Source organism: Electrona antarctica (assembly GCF_951216825.1).
Source record: "Electrona antarctica genome assembly, chromosome: 8".
NCBI classification, from domain to species: Eukaryota; Metazoa; Chordata; class Actinopteri; order Myctophiformes; family Myctophidae; genus Electrona; species Electrona antarctica.
This window is the reverse complement of record NC_136789.1, coordinates 40752287-40776822: the sequence shown is the minus strand read 5'-3', so window position 1 is coordinate 40776822 and position 24536 is coordinate 40752287. Positions and strand designations below refer to the sequence as shown.

Genomic DNA, 24536 nt, shown 5'->3' with positions numbered 1-24536 from the left:
TTCTGGTGGTGTTCTGCTCTGGAAACGTTCTCCCTCCGTCTCTCTCTGACACACGAGTGAGAGGCTATTGACAGCAGCTCTCGGCCCAAGGCTGTGGTGAGAAAAATGGCCATGGATTGTCGGCGAGTGTTGAACACAGAAAGACTATAGATTTCATTAAGAAATTGGTAGGGGTCAGATTCATCCCACATAGTTGTTTGTTGTGAAGAGCTGGCAATCTCTTCTAGATAGAAAGGCTGTCACACTCTTTGCAACAATAACAGTTTCAAGTTGGCGGTCTTGCAGTGCAGTGAAATCTGTCCCTGAATATCGTTATGATAAAATGTTATTTACAGTACAAGTACACCATAACACAGCTGCATGATTTTTACAATAGATTTTATTAGACTTTTTTTTCTTACAAAACAATTCCCTCATAAACCAGAACACACAAAATGCATAAAGAAAACTGTACAGTTGGTTTTTATCATGTCGTAATGTGTTCTAAACATGAACAATGTTATCTACAACAGTGGTTTCCTATCAATGTCTATCACACCAAGCGGCTTAGTTCTGCAGCCCCTTATTTGAGGGTTTAAAGTAGTGCTAGGGGGATATTGACCATATTCACACGGCGGCCATATTGCGCTGACATCATACATGGGGATGGGGGTGTGGGAAGCCACAACTCCGACAGAGGTGTGGCTTCCCACACCTGAGAGCAAAATGAGTATGATAAAAGAACAAAGTGCCAGTTCATGGGAATAATGGTCAATGGGACAGTGAAAGTATGTGAATTCAAACAAACAACGTGGGCTAGCCAATAATAATATCGTTATATCATCAAGCGCAGGTGCATTCTCTTTGCTCTCATTGGCTCTAATAGCAATGTCATACTGCTAAAGAGCTAAACTGACAGGACTTGAAGTTGTACGTGGCTGTGTGAGATTAGGGGATCTGGACATCTGAGTATCTTTGTATTGAAGGTTTAGTTTTCATTACATGCATGTCACTGAAGCCTTAGCCTCGGTACCCAGGCTTTACTGAAGCCTCAACAAAATCATCTGTTTGAACCGCTGTGAAACCAATGAGCCTGTATTATTTGAATGCTGGTAAAATGGAAGCCATTTCCAAAATGACATAATATCCATATAGGAAAACTGGTTTCTGCTATCAGAGATGCATTGGTCAATATAATTTAAAACAAACAAAAAAACACAAAAAAACCCCACTGATTATAAGAGGGTATGTGTAAATGGTAAATGGTAAAAAGTGTAAAATGGCAAATCGAGTGGCAAAGTGAGTTGCAAAGTGAGTTTAACGTTGTTTAATGCAATCCGAATTTTCTGTTTGTTGTCAAGGCCAGGAAGTCGTTTTTTTGCCACTCAGTAAGCGTTCTCGCATAATTTCCGGGTATGATGATGATGTCACGCGCATACCCTCTATTATATCCCAAAAAGTGACATTTCATGGGTGAATTTGTAAAGATGCCACTATGACTATGCCAACGGTCATTTTGTAAGTGGTTGTCAGTGTTCTTTTAAATGGCATACAGTTTTCAAATATCTCTCAATGGCTACAATAAGTAGCTAATTGTATAATAACCTGGGTTTTAATTAAACACATCTTGATATAGCTTCAATTCATACAGCATTATCATTATTTTCTCCTCAGTGCAACAGTGGTCTACTCTAGAGGGAACAACATGGTGGGTAATTCGCCTTCGGAGATGCAATCTAACAGGCTCTCGTGCCAGGGTTGTTTCAAGGCAGATTAGCAGCAGATATCTAAATCACACACAAGAAAAGACAAATCTGGTTCACTCAATGTATACGTTCTCTTTTTTTCCTTTTCTCCTTTTTTTTCTATTTTTTCTTTTTGAACACAACTTGGTTTCTAATACCCTACTCATTGAATCGGGGAGTTACAGGCACAGGCACAGTACATTATCGGGAGACGATGAACAGTGTTCAAAGTAGGGGTGAGGTGGTCTGTCAACTGGCATCAAACACAAAGGGAAACACTCCAGACAGCACACAGTATAATCATCAGCGTTCATTTAAAGCTGCACTATGTAACTTTCCTGTTCTACCGCAGACCTGAACCCGGGGCAGAACAAAATTCGTGTTAAAACCAGATACAGGACCGTGTCAAAGGTCGTGTCACACCTAGACACGGGATCTAAATGTCTCAATAGAAGAGCAGGGAGACCAAATGCAACCGCCCTGATTGTACAGTATACGTTATATTGTATTTATTTATTATTTATTAATAACTTCGATATAATTCACGCCAGCATTTCCCCACCCCCGTTCAACCCTTATTTTGAAGAGTCAAAAATCTGTGCCCGGATGTTATGCTGTCTAACTAGTGTGTGTGTTGTTGCATTTCACTTCTGGTCTCCCGCTGGACGATCAGAAAAGACTACCGCGTCGGCTATCGGCCGTGGAATAAAGCTTGTTTTGACCAGAAATACCATCTGGGAACAAGGAATTGGAGATAAAAGCGATTGAAAGAAACAGATAGAACGGGCGTGGGTGCGCACGCAGTTCAAGATGGCGCGCTCCAGTCTTGTTGACGACACCAGCTAGCAACCCTAACATGAGTAGCATTACGACTTGATCAAAAGCACTATAAAAGACCAGTTGCCGAAGATCTCCGGGCAATGGTGTTAAATGTGTTAACATACTCTACCGTATAGATTGGACAAAGTAACATTTTATCCACTTCATTATTATTATTTTTTTACATAATACAGCTTTAACTCATACTGTAGATTATACAAATGGAACCAAATATGGGTCCATTTCGTTCCATTTGTACACTCTTTGTTAAATTGACACCATTGTTTTATGGTGGACTGTGACTTCAGTTATGTGTAGCTGATGTGTAAATCTAGCCTCTTAACCATTTTGAGCGGGAACCCCTTTTGGTGTTTTAAACATTATGTTATAATTTAGCTATTTTTGAAAAATCGTGAAAATGTGGCGCAAATCCTGACAGAAAACTGTCAGGATTTAGAAGACATTTTATAAATTTCGACGTCATTAACATCACCATGTGTATTTGACACACTAAGCGTGGCCTTTGTCATGGCGGCCTGCAGACGGTCCTGGAAAGGCTTTGGAGGAGATACATATGAGTAGCAGCCCCTGGTCTTCCTTCTCACTACACAGTCAAATCCTGAGCATTCGTTGAACTCCGAGACAGTGAAAACAGACAGTGGTGCAAAGTAACTAAGTATACATTTACTTAAGTACAATTTGGAGGTATTTGTACTTTACTTATTTCCAATTTCCAGTACTTTGACTTCTACTCCACTACATTTGAGTACTTTTCCCACCACTGAAAGTGAAAACAGAGCCATTATAATTAAGGGTCCTACTACCCTCTCAGAGTACCTGCAGAGTTCAGGCTGTGTAGATGTTGAACCCACCCAGCTGTCACAGTCTAGTATGAACACAGAAGGATGTGAGCGTTTACCTCAAGAATAATAGAATACAATAGTTTGCCAGAGTCCCTCAAAAATGCACAAGGTGAGACGACTGTCTACTAGTCAATTTGGATGGAGTTTCATTTGTTTTTTAATCAACTGCATACTGCATTTTTTTAACCAGCTCAGTGGCCTTGTGGTTGAGTGTCCGTACTGGGACTGGGAGGTCGTGGTTCGATCCCTGGCCAGGTCATATAAAAGACTCTGAAAAAATGGGACCCTGCAGTGCCTCCCTGCTTGGCACTCAGCATCAAGGGTTGGATTGGGGGTAAGTCCCTGCGACATATTAGCGTCATGTCCAGGGGGTGTACTTGTATATCAAGCTGCCTCACGCTACAGAAACAGGAGATGGGCCTCTTGGCTCGCAAGGCTTACTTACTTTACATACTGCGTTTGTGATGTGAATGAACTAATTCCACATGACCTTGAATCTCGAATGAGGATGACAATTTTCACCCATATGTATTCACAGCATTTTGCTGAACTGTGACAAATAGCTACCGACTGTTCGCTCCCCGACTTTGGGAACATAATCAGGTAAGTATTGCATTGGCTAGCTATTCTAAAAGGCTGCGTGACAAAAACAATACAAATTGGCTCTTGCTTAATGAAAATACAATCCGACCCAGGTGGGACGCAGCAGATTGACTGGAAACTCACTGACAGACAGAGAGATGCATACAGACAGCGGCACTGAGGGCCGTGTCTCGTAAAAGAAACGCTGGGTAAGCGAATGTGAACAAACACATTTTCTTACACTCCAAATTAAAATTTCAATCGATCTTGATGCTGCAAATGCTCACGCCCTCCTGAATATTGGAATCAATGTCACTTGTGTTTGACTTACAGTACACTCAACACGTGGGCAAAGCACACTGCTCTGAAGGAGTCTGCTAAGTGGCAGCTTTCAGGACAGACCTCAGAGCACTGCATTGTGCCACAGCCTGCTGAACGTGCAGAATAGATGGGAGAGGTACAGTTTGTACCATTGTTGGGCGGCCTGCATGTTTAGTTTAGCTCTGGGTGGACCTCTGCAGTCCACTTCTAAAACATCTATTTCCCACGGCTATAACGGACGGCAAAGTGGGCTTCTTTGGAAAGACACTGTAAATAGGGGGTGACATGTGCATAAAGCCAGCCTCGCTGGCAAGGGGGGGGAGGATGGAAACTTTCAAGGGAGCATACAGTACAATACCATGGACAAGGACAAAGGCGATATACTGGAACGGATGAGCTCGTAGCTTTTAAAAGGGCAGATAACACACATACACTAGAGGCAGACGGACAGACAGAGAGACATATCGTGGTGACTATTATGCAGCACTGGTGAAAAACGACAAACATTGTTGAGATAAACCCAAACGAAAAAGCTTTACTCTAAAAAAAGTGAGCATTGTGCATAGTTCATTGTTCATTGATAACCCCTCTGCAGGTAACCTATTTGCTGTGATAGCATGGAAGGAAGTGCAATAACGTACAACTCTGAATACTGTACTCAAGTACACACAGATCACTGTTGCACTGAACGGCATTGACACTTTCTCCCAATAGCAATATCACAACAGGGTTTCTTTATATTATTTTCTCAATTTACTCTATTTTTAAGTGTACTTTTGTTACAATAAACCCAGGCGTGTCCTCCTCTCGCTCAGTCCCAGGGTCGAGTCCACAACTTAAGTCCACATAAATCTTAATAATAAGCATTTTGGCCTGATCTCTCTCTCTCTCTCTCTCTCTCTCTCTCTCTCTCTCTCTCTCTCTCTCTCTCTCTCTCTCTCTCTCTCTCTCTCTCTCTCTCTCTCTCTCTCTCTCTCTCTCTCTCTCTCTCTCTCTCTCTCTCTCTCTCTCTCTCTCTCTCCCCATCTCTAGCTCTCTCTCCCCATCTCTAGCACTCTCTCTCTCTCTCTCTCTCTCTCTCCCCTCCATTTATTTCACCCATTTTTTTCCTCCTTCCTTCAGATTTTTTCCCCTTCCCCTCTCTCTCTCTTTCACTCATACCTCCCCGACCCAGACGACTGTGTTCCCTCTCTTGATGTCTGACACCTCGCAGTGTGGCGTTTTCTGTTTGCCACTCAGGACGAACAGGGACTCCGCCGACGGCGTCACCAGGTACTGTCCGAACAGCCCGCTGGAGACCACCACCCTGTTGGGGCCTCCCCAGGGCCAGGCCTGAGGGGCCAGCGGCTCCTTGAGGCTCCGGAGGACCTCGGCGCGGCTCGACGACAGGTCGGAGAAGAGCAGGTCCGTGCCGGCGCCGGACGCGGCCACCGCCACGTAGCGGTTGGACTCGGCGAATGAGGGCTGGAACACCAGGTCGGACACGACGGCGGCGAGCGGGCTGGCGTCCACCTCGCGGCCGACGCCCAGCTTACCCTGGAACGACACGGCCTGCACCACGAGCTTCGAGCGTAGCGGGTCGGGCGTCACGATGTAGCGGCCGTCCGGGGACACGTAGGGCCGGCCCGTCACGTTGTGATTGGGGCCGACCACAGCGTCCGTCACGCCGTCCAGGAGGAGCTGGGGCGGGGCCTGCAGGTGGCCCCTGGCCTGGCACTGCACGAAGTAGCGGCCGCTCAGGTGCGTGTAGGCCATGCTGACAGGAACACAGCTGTAGTTCTTGAAGCTGATGGTCTTGACGCGGCGGAAGGTCTCCAGGTCGATCTTGTGCACCGCGGGTTCGTTCTTGAGGAAGACGAAGGCGAACCTGAGGTTGGCAAAGTTGGAAGAAAAGGTTAATAGCCTCGCGACTTTATGCAGAGGGCGACTATTATTACCCGTTCGGGATTCTCATTAGAATTCTCATTTGCTCATTTCGCCTTCATTTTTACAGGGATGGCTGTGATGAGTGAATAATGAGGTGGTGTTTTAAGGGGCGAAATGTGTCTATGCGTGCGCAGTGGTGGAAAAAGTCATTTTTTACTTAAAGGGGCATTCCACTCATTTTCAACATTTTACTATGTCATTAATATACCTTAGAGCTGTTGTGTGGAAATAATATAAAAGCCCCCCCATTCTGTGTTTCCTAGAACTGTAATTATGAAAAAAATCATTAACATGGTGAAACACATCTTGATGACATCATCAAGATGTGTTTCACCATGTTAATGATTTTTTTCAGACCTCTAGTTCTAGGAAACACCGAATGGGGGAACCTTTTTATTATTTCCACACAACAGCTCTAAGGTATATTAATGACATAGTAAAATGTTGAAAATGAGTGGAATGCCCCTTTAAGTAAAAGTACCAATACTGAAATATAGAAGTACAAAGTAAAAGTCCGTAATTCAAAATGTACTTGAGTAAAAGTACAAAAGTATCGACATCAAAATGTACCTAGAGTACAGTAGAAAGTACTCAAGCTTTCAAATGTATAAAAATCTGTTGAAAATAACTGTATGTACAAATGTATATAGGGCTGAAGTGGTTAAAGTATGTTTTGTAATAACCAGTAAGACGCCCTGAGGGCGAGAAGCGACCTCGCCCTAAAGGGCGAAGTCGCGTGCACGCATCCGCCTGGGTGACAGCAGACTGCTGGGCGAGCCCTTGGCACTTGGCATGGGGGTCAGATCAACATATGGAATGAATTCTGTACTGGCCATATATGGAGCGTGTCTTGAGTGTCCAGGGTTTGATGAGGTCAGATCAACATATGGAATGAATTCTGCATATATGGAGCGTGTCTTGAGTGTCCAGGGTTTGATGAGGTCAGATCAACATATGGAATGAATTCTGCATATATGGAGCGTGTCTTGAGTGTCCAGGGTTTGATAAGGTCAGATCAACATATGGAATGTCAGAACAGGTCAGCTCCATATATGGAGATCTAAGTGTGGCAGCGGGGGCAGTGTCTTGAGTGTACAGGGTTTGATGAGGGCCCAGGTAGGGCCGGGCCTTAATTTTCGGGCCTGTTGATAACTGTAGTTTTTTCCGGCTGCCGGGCGCGGCTGCACCTGCGGTCACAATTCAAGTTTTCAAATAAATGTGGTGGAGTAAAAGTACAATATTTGTATCCGAGATGTAGTGGAGTGGAGTAGAAGCAAAAGTATTGGAAATTGAAAATACTTAAGTAAAATAAAAATATACCTCAAAATTGTACTCAAAATTGCACAGTACTTAAGTAAATGCACTTCATTAATTTCCACTAATGTGCGTGTGTGCGTGCATTCATGCGTGTGTTTGTGCGTGCGTTTGTGCATCACCTGACGTGAGTGATGATCAAGTTGGTCGGAGGAATGAAAAAGTCTTCAACCCTCTGGAAGGTTGTACGGATGGCACGGTGGACTTCTCCCACACTGGCTTGGGGGATCACCTGGAAGTCCACAGAGAGAGGCAGAGTCAGAGGAAATATAGACAGGATTACTTTCACACACAGGCAGCTTCAGGACATTCTTCTTTACCTGGCTGTAATCATCTACAACACAGAAACAGTTGCTGGTTTCAATACTGTATCATTATTACATTAACAATGCTGTCAATCCTGCCAAAGTGTTCTGCAACATGGCTGCATGTTAAGCCCAAACCACACCAATGGGTCGAGAGTCGCATCAAAACGGTTTTAGCATTCCCAGTGGTGATATATGTCCTGATGTTGTACGTCAGCGCATGTCGACGCAAGTCGACCCAAGTGATTAAATTGGTTCGATTCACTGGTTGTAGATATGCGTCTACATGAGTCTACATGCATCTACTCGCAACCGTTTGGTTGCAAGGAGTTGCATAACGACCCATTGGAGTGGTTTGGGCTTTAGATACCCATCGATCCTAAAGTTGTAAAATACATTCATAACCATCGCCTGAATCATTGAGGTGAGTACTGTGAAGCAACAGTAACTGAATCCTTGAGGTGAGTACTGTGAAGCAACACTAACTGAATCATTGAGGTGAGTACTGTGATGCAACAATAACTGAATCATTGAGGTGAGTACTGTGAAGCAACAGTAACTGAATCCTTGAGGTGAGTACTGTGAAGCAACCTTTAACTGAATCCTTGAGGTGAGTACTGTGAAGCAACAGTAACTGAATCATTGAGGTGAGTACTGTGAAGCAACAGTAACTGAATCCTTGAGGTGAGTACTGTGATGCAACAGTAACTGAATCCTTGAGGTGAGTACTGTGAAGCAACAGTAACTGAATCATTGAGGTGAGTACTGTGAAGCAACAGTAACTGAATCCTTGAGGTGAGTACTGTGATGCAACAGTAACTGAATCCTTGAGGTGAGTACTGTGAAGCAACAGTAACTGAATCCTTGAGGTGAGTACTGTGAAGCAACAGTAACTGAATCATTGAGGTGAGTACTGTGAAGCAACAGTAACTGAATCCTTGAGGTGAGTACTGTGAAGCAACAGTAACTGAATCATTGAGGTGAGTACTGTGAAGCAACAGTAACTGAATCCTTGAGGTGAGTACTGTGATGCAACAGTAACTGAATCCTTGAGGTGAGTACTGTGAAGCAACAGTAACTGAATCATTGAGGTGAGTACTGTGAAGCAACAGTAACTGAATCCTTGAGGTGAGTACTGTGATGCAACAGTAACTGAATCCTTGAGGTGAGTACTGTGAAGCAACAGTAACTGAATCCTTGAGGTGAGTACTGTGAAGCAACAGTAACTGAATCATTGAGGTGAGTACTGTGAAGCAACAGTAACTGAATCCTTGAGGTGAGTACTGTGAAGCAACAGTAACTGAATCATTGAGGTGAGTACTGTGAAACATCAGTAACTGAATCCTTGGTGAGTACTGTGAAGCAACAGTAACTGAATCATTGAGGTGAGTACTGTGAAGCAACAGTAACTGAATCCTTGAGGTGAGTACTGTGAAGCATCAGTAACTGAATCCTTGAGGTGAGTACTGTGAAGCAACAGTAACTGAATCCTTGAGGTGAGTACTGTGAAGCAACAGTAACTGAATCATTGAGGTGAGTACTGTGAAGCATCAGTAACTGAATCATTGAGGTGAGTACTGTGAAGCAACAGTAACTGAATCATTGAGGTGAGTACTGTGAAGCAACAGTAACTGAATCATTGAGGTGAGTACTGTGAAGCAACAGTAACTGCACTTGTCAATGAGCAATATTGAATATGTGAACGGTGTGATCTTTCATGGAAACATATCCGAGCTCCGAGCATGTCAATTTATTTTTTATCAATGCTGTTTTTCTGTTTCTTACTGCAAAACCAAGACATCATGTGTTTATACTGAAAATGACAACAAGCATTGTAATTAATTTTAACATGTGCGAATGTTATTAGGAAGATAATGCATGCCTTTCTTTCTTCTTTTAAAATAGTTGAAAACCTATTATGTAGACCTGCAGTACTCTTTTTGCAGACTGAAAATCAGCAATCAATAATGGAATCGATAAAGAATCACCAATGAGCATAATCCCTAATGGCATTGCGGTATCAATAAAGTCTTATCAATTCCTATTCCTAATCCTCAATATGCTGTATATTGTGGGAGTACAGCTTTGGATGAGACTAAAAATAGGGCAAAATGAATGTACTGATTACGGAGAGGAGTCACCTCCATTCATTTACAATCAGCATTTGGCAGAGTGTCCTTGCTCAAGGACACTTACAGTTGGCCTGACCTCAATTTTTTTTTAAATCCTCCAGTTTTCTGAAATAAATATTTTCACGATTTTTCAAAAATAGCAGACCTACAAGCTCGTAGCGCGCCACTCGGTGGCGCGCTATGAGCGCTATGAAAGAAAAGGACAATATCGATGGCCTCCAACTGTAGACAGGGTACGGAAATCAAACGTGTGATCTGTAGTTCACGGCATGATCGCTGTAATCACCTGGCCACCTTGCTGCTTCCACAAGTTATCGCCAGCAAGGGAACGGTTCATATATCCTGGGACTTAACCGCCCATATATCCTGGAGCAGATAAACATCTACTGTACAATATGTCCCATGACTGCAAGTCGGTGAAACACGGCCTCAGCTGAGCTCTCCGATGAAGTCACTCAACGATAACGGTCTTTAGAAGGAGAGACGGCTGTTTTCTCAGTGGAGGGAGACTCATCCCCTTTTGGATGGACTGCTCCCTCCACATGCTACCCTGTCCTGTTTGGATGGACTGTTCCCTCCACATGCTACCCTGTCCTGTTTGGATGGACTGCTCCCTCCACATGCTACCCTGTCCGGGACACGTTTCAATATGTATGCCTGAGCGATGAGACTTTGGTTGAGGTTGTTAAGGCCTATGGCGGAATAGAATTGTTCACAAAAAACACTAAAATTTGAATTTACAATTCAGGCATTTTACTTGCATTTAGCTCTTATATATACTCTTATCCAGAGTGACAAGAGTAAGATCAGAGTAAGCAGCGTAAGCATGAAGCTTAATCAACAAACAAGGTAAAGTCAGATAAGTACAGTGCAGAGAACAATTTGTGCCTAAATAAATTAGACTAGTTAAATAAATAAAAACTAGCATCTGCCTAACGTGGCATGATAATGCATTCTATAACTACTACTAGCATCTATCAAATCAAATGTGACCAGAATGGATACAAGTATAGAGAGGAGTGGTAGGGGGAGGTCTGAAGTCTGAAGATGTGTTTCATGCAAAAATGTAATTATGAGATTTTTCTGCAACCAGAATATTCTATCACTTGTGTTATTTGATTTTGTGACATTAAAAAACTTCTAGGCTTTAGAAACCCACTCATGTTATTATGAGTGTGTCAAAGAAGAGTATTGCAGAAAGAGAGATACTGGGTCTCTTTTAAAGGAAAGGAACTGAGCTTCTTTTCTTTACATTTTTTGAAGCCTATGGCAGCTTCACTAAAGCCGCTTCCCCAAGGTATTACCAGCAGAATGGTTCTGCTGGTACACATGGAACCAAATGGTTCCATGTGTACACTGTCAGAGTTAAGTTAACTTCCTAGAAAGTTGGGATGCATGTATTGAAATGTTGCATTCTTATTACCTGATGTATTAGGGCTATTGAGGCACATATGTAAATGTAGTATTTTTGAGGGGTGCTAGCCCCTCCTACATCCAGCTTTTAGTTACCGTCCACAAACTTTGTCTTACATTAAATTCCCATTGACAATGAATGGAGAATTTTATGTCATAGTGTCTGAGCAAATAGGCATTATTTACGTCATGATGATGTACGATGATAAGAGCGCCCCTCACTTCACACGGGTGTGATTTTATTATTTAACACATTACCAACTTGTTGATACTTTTTAAAACTTCTCCATAACATGCAGCCTTCATCATCACAAAAGGCTTTTTTCAGCTTCAAACCGATATATTAATATTTTGATATCGGTTCGATACCGATATTGCATTTTTAAGGCAGATATTGCCGATAGCGATATACGGCCGATATATCGGTGCATCTCTATTCTCTACTATGAAGTAACGGCGCTAACAGGTTTTACTTTGGATACAGTACAGTGAGCTTTTTATTCTCCGTGACATAGAATAGTTAAGCTTGCACTCTTTCCCTTTGGCAATCGTAGAGATGATCCTTTCAACAAAAAAAGAAAGAAAAATAGATCATTATAATTGTTGCAGAGTACAATGGGGAAGTTAATGAGGTTCACTCTAATATCACTCAAGTATAATTAGGCAGCTGTTATGCTCTCTGGGGCTGAAGGTGCTCTGAACTTAACGCCAGTGGCTTCCCATTGTCATTGCTCATCTGGCGGTTTACATATCCACACACTCAGCACAGAGGCCCACATCGAGTCTCACTTCCCCCACCATGCAGCACATCTCTGGCTGCCGGTGGGGGGCCGCGAACACCTGAGGGGGGGATTTGGTTGTGACTGAATGGTTTTGCTGTTCCACGACATTCATTCTCCACAAAACCCCTGAGTTGCACTTTCTTTTTTTCTTTTTTTTTAACGTACCGGCTCCTAACTACATCCATTTGGAAATGAGATGAAATTCCTCGAGCGGCTCAATATATCTGTGTCATTTGGGAGATTCAATATATCACTACAAGCCACTAGCCGTTACGCATCGTCGTCACGCAGTGGAGTGCATGTTCTAAGGATAGAACAATGGTCGTTTTTTATTTTATTTAAAGAATGGTCAAGAGTTCCTTGTGTTGTTGCACCCGGGACACACACACGTAATGAACAGTTGTGAACAGTCTGACGAAGCTGCTGAGGGCCGATCCTGCTCAGCGCCTCGGCAACACTTTCCAAATGACAACACCTTCCAATTCAGTGTTCTGAAGACACGTCACCTCAAATACCATGTGAAACAAGACGACCGACCGACCGACTTTGGTAGGTAGGTACTAGGTAGATAGGTATGTACGGCAGGTAATAATTAGTAGGTAATAATTAATTATTGTATGAGGCAAGTTGGTACGGTAAGTACAGAGCCATAGAGTATAGACAGAGTTGCGACATTGAGGGGGCAGAAAACAGCCCGGTACTCGCGCGAGCCCATAGACTCCAATGCATTCCGCAAACATCCGGTGTCTATGTAGAAGAGCCACCGTTGGACTGGCCCATGAAGTGAATGGAGTTGTTGTACAGTAACTCTATCTTACTCTATGGCAGGGGTTCTCAACGTTTTTGGCTCGGGGTCCCCCGGAAATGCTTTGGCCATGTCTCGCGACCCCTGCCCCGCAGATACTGTGTGGCCACACTGGGCACGGCCATAAACTGGTAGTCAGATACCGTGTGGCCACACTGGGCATAAACTGGTAGTCAGATACCGTGTGGCCACACTGGGCATAAACTGGTAGTCAGATACCGTGTGGCCACACTGGGCATAAACTGGTAGTCAGATACCGTGTGGCCACACTGGGCATAAACTGGTAGTCAGACACCGTGTGGCCACACTGGGCATAAACTGGTAGTCAGACACCGTGTGGCCACACTGGGCATAAACTGGTAGTCAGATACCGTGTGGCCACACTGGGCATAAACTGGTAGTCAGATACCGGGTGGCCACACTGGGCATGGCCATAAACTGGTAGTCAGACACCGTGTGGCCACACTGGGCATGGCCATAAACTGGTAGTCAGACACCGTGTGGCCACACTGGGCATGGCCATAAACTGGTAGTCAGACACCGTGTGGCCACACTGGGCATGGCCATAAACTGGTAGTCAGACACCGTGTGGTCACACTGGGCATGGCCATAAACTGGTAGTCAGATACCGTGTGGTCACACTGGGCATGGCCATAAACTGGTAGTCAGACACCGTGTGGCCACACTGGGCATGGCCATAAACTGGTAGTCAGATACCGTGTGGTCACACTGGGCATGGCCATAAACTGGTAGTCAGATACCGTGTGGCCACACTGGGCATGGCCATAAACTGGTAGTCAGATACCGTGTGGTCACACTGGACATGGCCATAAACTGGTAGTCAGATACCGTGTGGTCACACTGGGCATGGCCATAAACTGGTAGTCAGACACCGTGTGGCCACACTGGGCATGGCCATAAACTGGTAGTCAGACACCGTGTGGCCACACTGGGCATGGCCATAAACTGGTAGTCAGATACCGTGTGGTCACACTGGACATGGCCATAAACTGGTAGTCAGATACCGTGTGGTCACACTGGGCATGGCCATAAACTGGTAGTCAGATACCGTGTGGCCACACTGGGCATGGCCATAAACTGGTAGTCAGATACCGTGTGGTCACACTGGACATGGCCATAAACTGGTAGTCAGATACCGTGTGGTCACACTGGGCATGGCCATAAACTGGTAGTCAGACACCGTGTGGCCACACTGGGCATGGCCATAAACTGGTAGTCAGACACCGTGTGGCCACACTGGGCATGGCCATAAACTGGTAGTCAGACACCGTGTGGCCACACTGGGCATGGCCATAAACTGCAGCCAAGAGTGAACATCTTGTTGGCACGATCAGGGACGGATTAACCCCCATGAGGGCCCCTGGGCCAGTAGTGTTTTTTAGGTCCCCATAGCGCGCGTGCGTGCACATTCTTTGTGTTTTTATCACCTTTTTGACCTAAATTTAACTAAATCAATGGCCAATTTCAGTAGCCTGGCTAATAAGCCAGACTAATATCACACAACACTGTCGCGGTATATCAGTCTGGGCTGGCTCCACTTGGATTTCATTTCCCGGGGAACATTTTCTCTTTGACGCAATTGGTCAGAGCTACTGTCAGTCAAAAGTCTCAAGCATTGAACGTCACTGTACCAAAGCCCGCCCATATTGCATACCGTGTCCCGATTGGTCCGACCTGTTCTCGATTGTAGGAAAGAGGCGTGCTACTGAGCCTCGCCAGACCGAAATCCGCTGGTAGGCAACTTTTTTTTGCCAACGGCTGATTCGGTCTGGTTTATTAACCAGGCTACAATTTCAGGGCCTCAAACCCAATACCACGCGGTCCAGTTTCCTCGAAGGGCCCCTGAGAGCCAAGGGCCCCTGGGCCACGGCCCAAATGGCTGATTTGGCCCTGGGCACGATGCTGCACAGACAGGACTGACAGTCTGAAAGGCCACGTCTCAGCTCGCCCGCCCTATGTTCCTCTATTTGTCTTCTCTAATGAATTGACAATCACACTCCCTCCCTTATTTGTACAGGGATATTGAGCCATTATAAATGATGGCTGCTTGAAAATAGGCCCATCTCACTGGCATGTGCATGGATGCACGTCCTGAAACAGACACACAGAGGCGCACACGCACACGCACGCACACGCACGCACGCACGCACGCACGCACGCACGCACGCACGCACGCACGCACGCACGCACACACAAGCCGCCCCGTTATAGCAGTGCCTCCGGTGGTGACAGGATGCTGATGCAGAGGTCAATTACCTACAGCCCAAATGATAATGACATTATCAGGCCATTTATTTGTGGTGTGATCCATATGCCCTCCAGTCCATTATGCGGTTTCACTGCAATTGCATATTTGAGTGATTCATGCCCCATCCTCTAATTATTCATCGCTATTGAACGACTGCAGAGGAAAAGAAAAACATTTTGAGTAAATGAAATTCAAAAGAACGCTTCATCTGCAGTCCAGATAAACCATCATTAACGAGAAGAGGATGTTTCTGCATAAAAGGTGTTATTCTACCCTTTGCCCTCTCTCGGAAAAATGAGACGACGGAAAGCGGGCAGGGAAAAAAAGCAGTTGTTGGAAGAAGAAAAGTCTTTCATCGAATTTCTCTCGCCTCCATTTGAAGAGCTATACTGGATGACAAACACACCTAAACCTCACAACAAAGAAGCACCACAACGTCAACAAACACTCTAAAGAAGCACCACAACGTCAACAAACACTCTAAAGAAGCACCACAACGTCAACAAACACTCTAAAGAAGCACCACAACGTCAACAAACACTCTAAAGCACCTCAACGTCAACAAACACTCTAAAGACTCTAAAGAAGCACCACAACGTCAACAAACACTCTAAAGACTCTAAAGAAGCACCACAACGTCAACAAACACTCTAAAGCACCTCAACGTCAACAAACACTCTAAAGACTCTAAAGAAGCACCACAACGTCAACAAACACTCTAAAGACTCTAAAGAAGCACCACAACGTCAACAAACACTCTAAAGAAGCACCACAACGTCAACAAACACTCTAAAGCACCACAACGTCAACAAACACTCTAAAGAAGCACCACAACGTCAACAAACACTCTAAAGAAGCACCACAACGTCAACAAACACTCTAAAGAAGCACCACAACGTCAACAAACACTCTAAAGCACCACAACGTCAACAAACACTCTAAAGAAGCACCACAACGTCAACAAACACTCTAAAGAAGTACCACAACGTCAACAAACACTCTAAAGAAGCACCACAACGTCAACAAACACTCTAAAGAAGCACCACAACGTCAACAAACACTCTAAAGAAGCACCACAACGTCAACAAACACTCTAAAGCACCACAACGTCAACAAACACTCTAAAGAAGCACCACAACGTCAACAAACACTCTAAAGACTCTAAAGAAGCACCACAACGTCAACAAACACTCTAAAGAAGCACCACAACGTCAACAAACACTCTAAAGCACCACAACGTCAACAAACACTCTAAAGAAGCACCACAACGTCAACAAACACTCTAAAGCACCACAACGTCAACAAACACTCTAAAGAAGCACCACAACGTCAACAAACACTATAAAGCACCACAACGTCAACAAACACTCTAAAGAAGCACCACAACGTCAACAAACACTCTAAAGCACCTCAACGTCAACAAACACTCTAAAGCACCACAACGTCAACAAACACTCTAAAGAAGCACCACAACGTCAACAAACACTCTAAAGCACCACAACGTCAACAAACACTCTAAAGCACCACAACGTCAACAAACACTCTAAAGCACCACAACGTCAACAAACACTCTAAAGCACCACAACGTCAACAAACACTCTAAAGAAGCACCACAACGTCAACAAACACTCTAAAGCCCAAAGAAGCACCACAACGTCAACAAACACTCTAAAGAAGCACCACAACGTCAACAAACACTCTAATAAATATTTTCACGATTTTTCAAAAATAGCAGACCTACAAGCTCGTAGCGCGCTACTCGGTGGCGCGCTATGAGCTTGTAGGTCTGCTATTTTTCAATAGCTAAATTATAACATAATGTTTAAAACACCAAAAGAAAGAAGCACCACAACGTCAACAAACACTCTAAAGCCCCATTCATACTTTGTGAGCGTAAGTTAGAGAAAGAGCTGGCTCATGAAGTGAAGGTACTGTAAATCCGTACAGACTTTGACGAATGGCAAAATGTTTGCAATATCGTTCCAATCCAAAACCGGTCCTTGGCCAAGTGTAGCATCTTCACTTCACTTAATACAAATGTAGACCTTGTCATACAATACAGCAGTAGTTAGGCAAAAAACAGTTCTCTGGCGGACTTGAGCAACGAGAGGCACCACCGGACGAGCCAGTTACTATGCGCCGAACGTTGCAAAGTCCGCTAGAGCAGACTCAGCGCAACACAATTGAAAATGATCAACCTCACCCCCTAGGCAATGCCAGCGCCGAGCACTAATTCCCACCAACGGAAAATGTTTTGTCCTACTGGAATGTCATACAGTTGGGTGCCACCGATATTGTCCCTTATTATTTGACCCATTTAGGCCTGACCTCAACATTTTAAAAAATCCTTCTAAATCCTCCAGTTTTTCAAAAATAGCAGACCTACAAGCTCGTAGCGCGCCACTCGGTGGCGCGCTATGAGCTTGTAGATCTGCTATTTTTCAATAGCTAAATTATAACATAATGTTTAAAACACCAAAAGGGGTTCCCGCCCAAAATGGGTTAACTGTCCTTTTGCGCAGATCACGCAAACCTCAGCAAAAAGAAAGGGACAATATCGATGGCCTCCAACTGTACATGAGTAGGGACGAAGCAGTTCCGTGTGCGTCACAGATGGAGGGGGGCGTAATAAGTGTTACGCATGCGTAAACCACTTCCGTTCTACTTCCTAATATCACAGCCGTTTGCTTACATCGATGTAATAGCATACGCCACGTGGCGTGAGCTGACTTGAGCCATGATGACATCACACGTTTTTCCGCTTCTCCTGTATTGCATATTTACACAGAGATGCGAGGCGGAGCGTTTTCAAAGATTTCCACTCTGGTAGGTGGTTTCACTTTGTTGCAGTCAAACCCTCGAAAATGGCGTTGTCATCTAAACAGAGCCTTAGAGACAGCCAGCCTTCTTCAGAGCCACACCTTTGTCGGCTCATAATAATAATAATAATGGGGACACACCATTTGATGCCTGCCTATAGAAAAAAACACTACCAGTAAGATGCCCAGACGGAAGACTGCTGGACGAGCACTGGCGCTTTGGCATGGGGGGTCAGATCAACATATGGAATTAATTCTGTACTGGCCATATATGGAGCGTGTCTTGAGTGTACAGGGTTTGATGAGGTCAGATCAACATATGGAATGTCTGAACAGGAAGGATAGGTGGGGAATGATGTCACGAGGCTTGACCATATATGGAGGTGTGATGTCGCATGGGATCAACTTTGACCAAATAATGCACGATGAAAAACAGGTATGGCCAGGGTTCATGGCCATATATAGCGTGTCTTGAGTGAAAAGGGTTTGAACTTTGATGATGTCAGACTGACATGTGGAGGGTGTCACAAGGTATGATGTGACGAGGCGTGATGGACTGACAAGTTTATATGGAGATAAGGGTCTCCATGATGTCACGTGATGTCACGAGGCGTGACCGTAAATGGAGGCGTGACCATATATGGAGGCGTGATGTCACGAGGCGTGACCCTATATGGAGGTGTGACATGACACACGGAAATGCAGGTTTTCATAGTAAATGCGACCTACAGTCGCAATAAGTCACCAAAATAGCAGTTATAATTAAGGCCTTATGAAGGTCATCAGAAGTTAATATATGCTTAGACTGCTTCCTTAATAACCTAAAGGAATATTCAATAATATGATAAAGGGAGGAAATATTAAAGAATATGCTATTCAACTGATAATGATTATGGAATAATGGAACAATGGTGATACCAGGAAGAGTCATAATTGCTTCTTTGGCTAAAACTGCCTCCCCCTGGCCAGCCGGGGCGCCTGATGGAGGGGAAAGGAACTGGTTGGAATAACGTGTTCCTTCCACGCGCTACGTCCAACCAGGGAAACTCCCCCCTGTCAGGTGTAAAGGAGCAACTTGGACACTCATGCATGAAGGAAGCATGAGTTCAAGTCCGTTGCTTTCCCCAGGTTGGCGGAGGGTGTGTAGAGCCCAGGATCACATTAGATAATTGACACAGGGGTGAAAAATGGGTTACAAAATCACGGGATGAAATGCTTCTTTGGGTGGCATCACAGGTAGAAAAGAAAAACACAGCACTGAACTAAAGAATGTATCGAATAGGCACTATCTAGGAACGTGGAAGATATCAGATTCACAAAGATCCCTTTATATGGCTAACAGCCCTTCAATTAAAACTAAGTATTCTCATGGGCTCAGGTGGTTCTTTGTAGAAGTTCAATACCGCCCCATTCAGGCCAAGAAAGAACCTTTCATCCATTTGTTCCGTTTTGAGTGTGTCCTCCCCAATCCCCATAATGGATTGACACAGTGAATCCCAACGCCACACAGACCAAACAACACGCCTTTGCGGCGATTAGAATGGGATCCTTCCCTCTGAGAGGACGAAGCAGAACAATAAACATGTTTGTGTCCATTACAAAGCTGACAATGGACTCCCACGGTGGAGCGTATACCCGGTGCGCAGAAAACGCACGCACGCACGCACGGTGGAGCGTATACCCGGTGCGCAGAAAACGCGCGCACGCGCGCACACACACACACACACACACACACACACACACACACACACACACACACACACACACACACACACACACACACACACACACACACACACACACACACACACACACACACACACACACACACACACACACTATAAACACCTCAGCCTTCTTCCCTCTGGTATAAACCAGAACTATTCTACTTTCCTCATCATCCCCCCCACCCCCACCCCCCGCCTCACCCAATCCCCTGAGGCGGATTAGACACCGCCGCACCTGTGATCGTTTCTCATTTGTGAAGTCTCCACAACACCAGCGGTCCAAAGGGACCGCAGTCACAAAGCAGACAGCTAGCGCCTCAGCTGTGAAGTGCTGCTTTATTTCTTCCCTCCGCATCAGGTAAATGTTTCTAAAACATACATAGATTAGTTGCTCTCGCGGAAATACTTATCACAGGGAACACAAGGAGCGGGAGGCTGTTTTGCTCTCTCTACTTCGATGCGCTCATGCAGATAATCATCTATAATGCCTTCCTGGTATCCTAATGTATGTGCACAGAATGAAAGTATTTGTACAGCTGCACGCAAACACTGCTTTCTAAATAGAAAGTGACACTTGGGGCCCTGTCCACGGAAGTTTATTTCTTTTTTTGAGCAGAGAAGTGCTTTGGATATCATCAAGAGAGCTTCTCACTAAGCAGCCTAACAGAGCGTATAGATGCCTGCAATGTTAATACCTATACCAACCGTGGCTGTGCTCCAATGTCATCTACTGTACGTCATTAGCACTGAACAGCATCGCTGAATGGGGAACCAGTGGAGAGGGTATGGAATGCACTTCCCATTGCAATCAGAACTGCACTCACTCCATATCTTCCACCGTAGTTTGAAAACCCACCTCTTCAGACTCCATCTTAGCCCGTAGCACTTGCCGTAGCACTTGCCCTAGCCTCGACGACCTTACAGGCGTATGCAAAGGCTCAACTTATGTAACTTAGATAGCATTTTATGTAGCATAACATAGCACTCTATAGTGTACTGTATAGTATACGCATAGTTTAATTATATAGATATTCCACTGTTAGGTTCTTAGCTTACGTATGATTCTATTTTTTATGTATTTGATGTATTACCATGTTTTGATCTTGTCTACTGTAAATCGCTCTGGATTAAGCCTAAATTGTAAATTGTAATTGTAAAATGAGAGGGTAGACATTTTCAAGTACTTGGGGTGCACATCACAGAGGACCTGGCTTGGAACATGCACACAAAGGCTGTGGCAAAGAATTCTAAGGCAACGCCTGTACCACCCTCAGGCAGCTGCGGAAAATAAAGGTGTCAGAGAAAGTCCTGAAATCGTTCTACTCTGCTACAAACAACCCAGAGCATCCTGCAGGGTTAACAAGAGCTCTTCCCTCTTGTTTTGTTCTTATGGGAAGCACACATGGCGGGTAGCTCTGTCTCACAGGTTCTTCTTATGGGAAGAAGCACACATGGCGGCTAGCTCTCTCTCACAGGTTCTTCTTATGGGAAGCACACATGGCGGCTAGCTCTCTCTCACAGGTTCTTCTTATGGGAAGCACACATGGCGGCTAGCTCTCTCTCACAGGTTCTTCTTATGGGAAGAAGCACACATGGCGGCTAGCTCTCTCTCACAGGTTCTTATGGGAAGCACACATGGCGGCTAGCTCTCTCTCACAGGTTCTTCTTATGGGAAGCACACATGGCGGCTAGCTCTCTCTCACAGGTTCTTCTTATGGGAAGAAGCACACATGGCGGCTATAGCTCTCTCTCACAGGTTCTTCTTATGGGAAGAAGCACACATGGCGGCTATAGCTCTCTCTCACAGGTTCTTCTTATGGGAAGAAGCACACATGGCGGCTAGCTCTCTCTCACAGGTTCTTCCCAACTTGGGAGTCTTTCCAGGAAACGGGATTCTTTTCAAACACTCCCATTAATAATAATCTTCAAATGCTTCCGTCATACAGTCTGGAGCAACAGAAGCTCTGCATGAGTAAGCGATAAAGCGCAAGTGGAGACTCCTCCCCACTTCGTCATTACAGTCGCGCAAATGTATAAATAGAAATCATCTAAGCATATAACTTTTTTACTCTATGTCAGAGAGTATTAATTAGTTCCACATTCTCTCGACTACTTTCTCATTTACTGGTTGTTGAGGTTACATCGCCCATGAAAAAATTATGTATTTGAGTGATGCAATTCAATATGGAGTTAATGATCAGAAATGGCCCTATTCACCCCTATTCGCTTAGTTGAAAATACACTGCAGGCAAGACATCCTCACATTGTAACATTTTAACCACATCGGGAGGTCTAGAGGAGAACTGTTGTGTCCCGAGACAAATGAAAAGGAAAAGTACACAGCGTCTTTAACACTCACAACTAATGCACGCACGCGCACACGCACGCACACACACACACACACACACACACACACACACACACACACACACACACACACACACACACACACACACACACACACACACACACACACACACACACACACACACACACACACACACACACACACACACACACACACACACACACACACACACACACACACACACACACACACACACACACACACACACACACACACTCCATACCTGCAGGGTTGGGTGTGTCTTCTGCATGTCTCCCCAGGTTAGAACCCACACCTGGTCATGTGACTTGTCATACAGCAGTTTTACTGGAACAGCGTCTGTCGCTACCGCCTACACACAGAGAGAGAGAGAGAGAGAGAGAGAGAGAGAGAGAGAGAGAGATTTAACCCATTATATTGTTGCACATTGCATATTTCACTTTTTTTTTTTTTTAAATACTGTTTTTATTAGGCATTTTGTATTATGACATAACTTCAGAATATCATTGACAGATAATGAGTAATTAAGTGACATACAATACATAATAAAAAAGGTACATAAATGTGATAAACAAGAAAAAACTAAAAACAGTTAAACAGTGACAAATGTGAACAGACAAACAAAATAAAGACAACAGGACAGACACTCTTGCTCTCAAACTTTCCCAACACGACATTTTTCTTTTTAAATGAGAAAATAAAATAAGAAAAAACACTCTGTTCCCTTTTTTTTTTATTTTTTCCTTTCCAATTTTTGATTTTGTTATCTATTGTGTAGGAGGGGTTAGCGTGCACCTATTGAAATAGTCAATGAAGGGTTGCCATGTCTGGTAAAATCTATCTTCACTCCCTCTCAATTCAAACTTTATCTTTTCCAATTGCAAATAGTGCATAACATCTTTCATAAGTGTAGTGTGAGTTGGAACCTGTGCTTGCTTCCAATTCAACAGTATCAGTCTGCGAGCCAGTAGAGTCACATATTTTACCATGTTATATTGGAAAGTATGCATATTTCACCTTTTGATGTGTTTTGGTAAATATATGTGCTACTATATTTGTCATACTACAGTGTCACACAAAGTAGATTATGTCGATAATAGTATATGCTATTATTGAATTAACATAACAATGTGTCCAGTGCGTGCAGTACAGCACTGTGGTAACACAGTGAGAGCAGGGGACGGGGGCCGTCCTTTGTCCAGTCAGGCTCTGCTGATGGGGCTGAATTGAGCCTAATAATCCTTTCTGTATCCATTTAGCCTTATGGGGGGCACAATGAGATAAAGGGAGGGCGAGAGAGGGAGAAGAGAGAGTGTGAATTGAATTGAAATTGAGAGAGGCATGGAAAGACTGAAAGGTACATAGTGTGTGTGAGAGAGACAGAGAGAGAGAGAGAGAGAGAGAGAGAGAGAGAGAGAGAGAGAGAGAGAGAGAGAGAGAGAGAGAGAGAGACTGACTAATGGCAACCCACTCAACCCAAGGTGTGGTGCATTGTCAACAACGAGGAATAACACAATCCATTACCCTGCTCCTGTTGACATGGAGCAGCGAGCGGCTGACACCCTCCTCAGTGGAGCGAGACCATGAGACCTGTGTTCAGTAATAGAGGGGCCAGCCCTCTGCTCTCCACTGGTCAGCCAACTGTCACGGCAACACACAGCCCACATGCTGATATTTATGGGTGGGGCATGTGTGTGTGTGTGTGTGTGTCAGTGTAAGCAGACCTTAGCGCACAGCCGCGGACAGTTGAAGCTGTCTTTTACGTCATTTACGAGTTTTTAGACAGCTGGTGGATGGAAAAGAAGCTCCACCTCCACGGCTGACTGCTGCGGAGGAGAGCGTTTCCGGGAATCTGTCCGTCGCGGCAGTGTGTGTGTGTGTTGAATAGATACCTTTAATTATCCCGCAGGGGGGAAATCACGGCACAGCAGTTAACGTAAAATTACGCCTTACATTTTAAGTATGAGAAAAATATAAAGTACTGTAGTATACAGTAGAAACAATATAAAGTACTGTAGTATACAGTAGAAACAATATAAAGTACTGTAGTATACAGTAGATACAAGGCAAAAGAAAAAAAGACAATTAATATGCATTAAAAAAAACGAATATTACAAAGCAACAGTAAACAAGCGTAAAAAAGGTGTCTATATAGTCAATCAGTGTGTCATAATAAAGACAAGATAAATAAAGTAATTGCAATTAAATTCAAGGTGTGTGTGTGTGTGTGTGTGTGTGTGCGTGTGTGTGTGCGTGTGTGCGCGTGTGTGTGTGTGTGTGTGTGTGTGCGCGCGCGTACATGCGACTGCGTGCGTCTTCTTATAAGAGGTGAGGTGAGGAGTGAATCCGAGAGAACCACAGTCAGCTCTGATCAGAAGAGAAAAGCAT

The 24536-nt window shown here is 44.4% G+C and overlaps 1 protein-coding gene across 1 annotated transcript in view; it reads right to left on the bottom strand.

Annotated features, from left to right (window-relative positions):
* Nucleotides 1-5464: 5464 nt before the first annotated feature.
* Nucleotides 5465-24536, bottom strand: part of fstl4 (follistatin-like 4) — a gene marked incomplete at its 3' end in the record, with an annotated part of 332063 nt that continues 312991 nt past the window's right edge. Inside the window, exons 13-15 of the mRNA XM_079508417.1 lie at nucleotides 22393-22500; nucleotides 7672-7781; nucleotides 5465-6176 (exon numbers count right to left, since the gene is read on the bottom strand). Coding sequence (XP_079364543.1) covers nucleotides 5465-6176; nucleotides 7672-7781; nucleotides 22393-22500 — 930 coding nt within the window. The remainder of the gene's footprint in view (nucleotides 6177-7671; nucleotides 7782-22392; nucleotides 22501-24536) is intronic.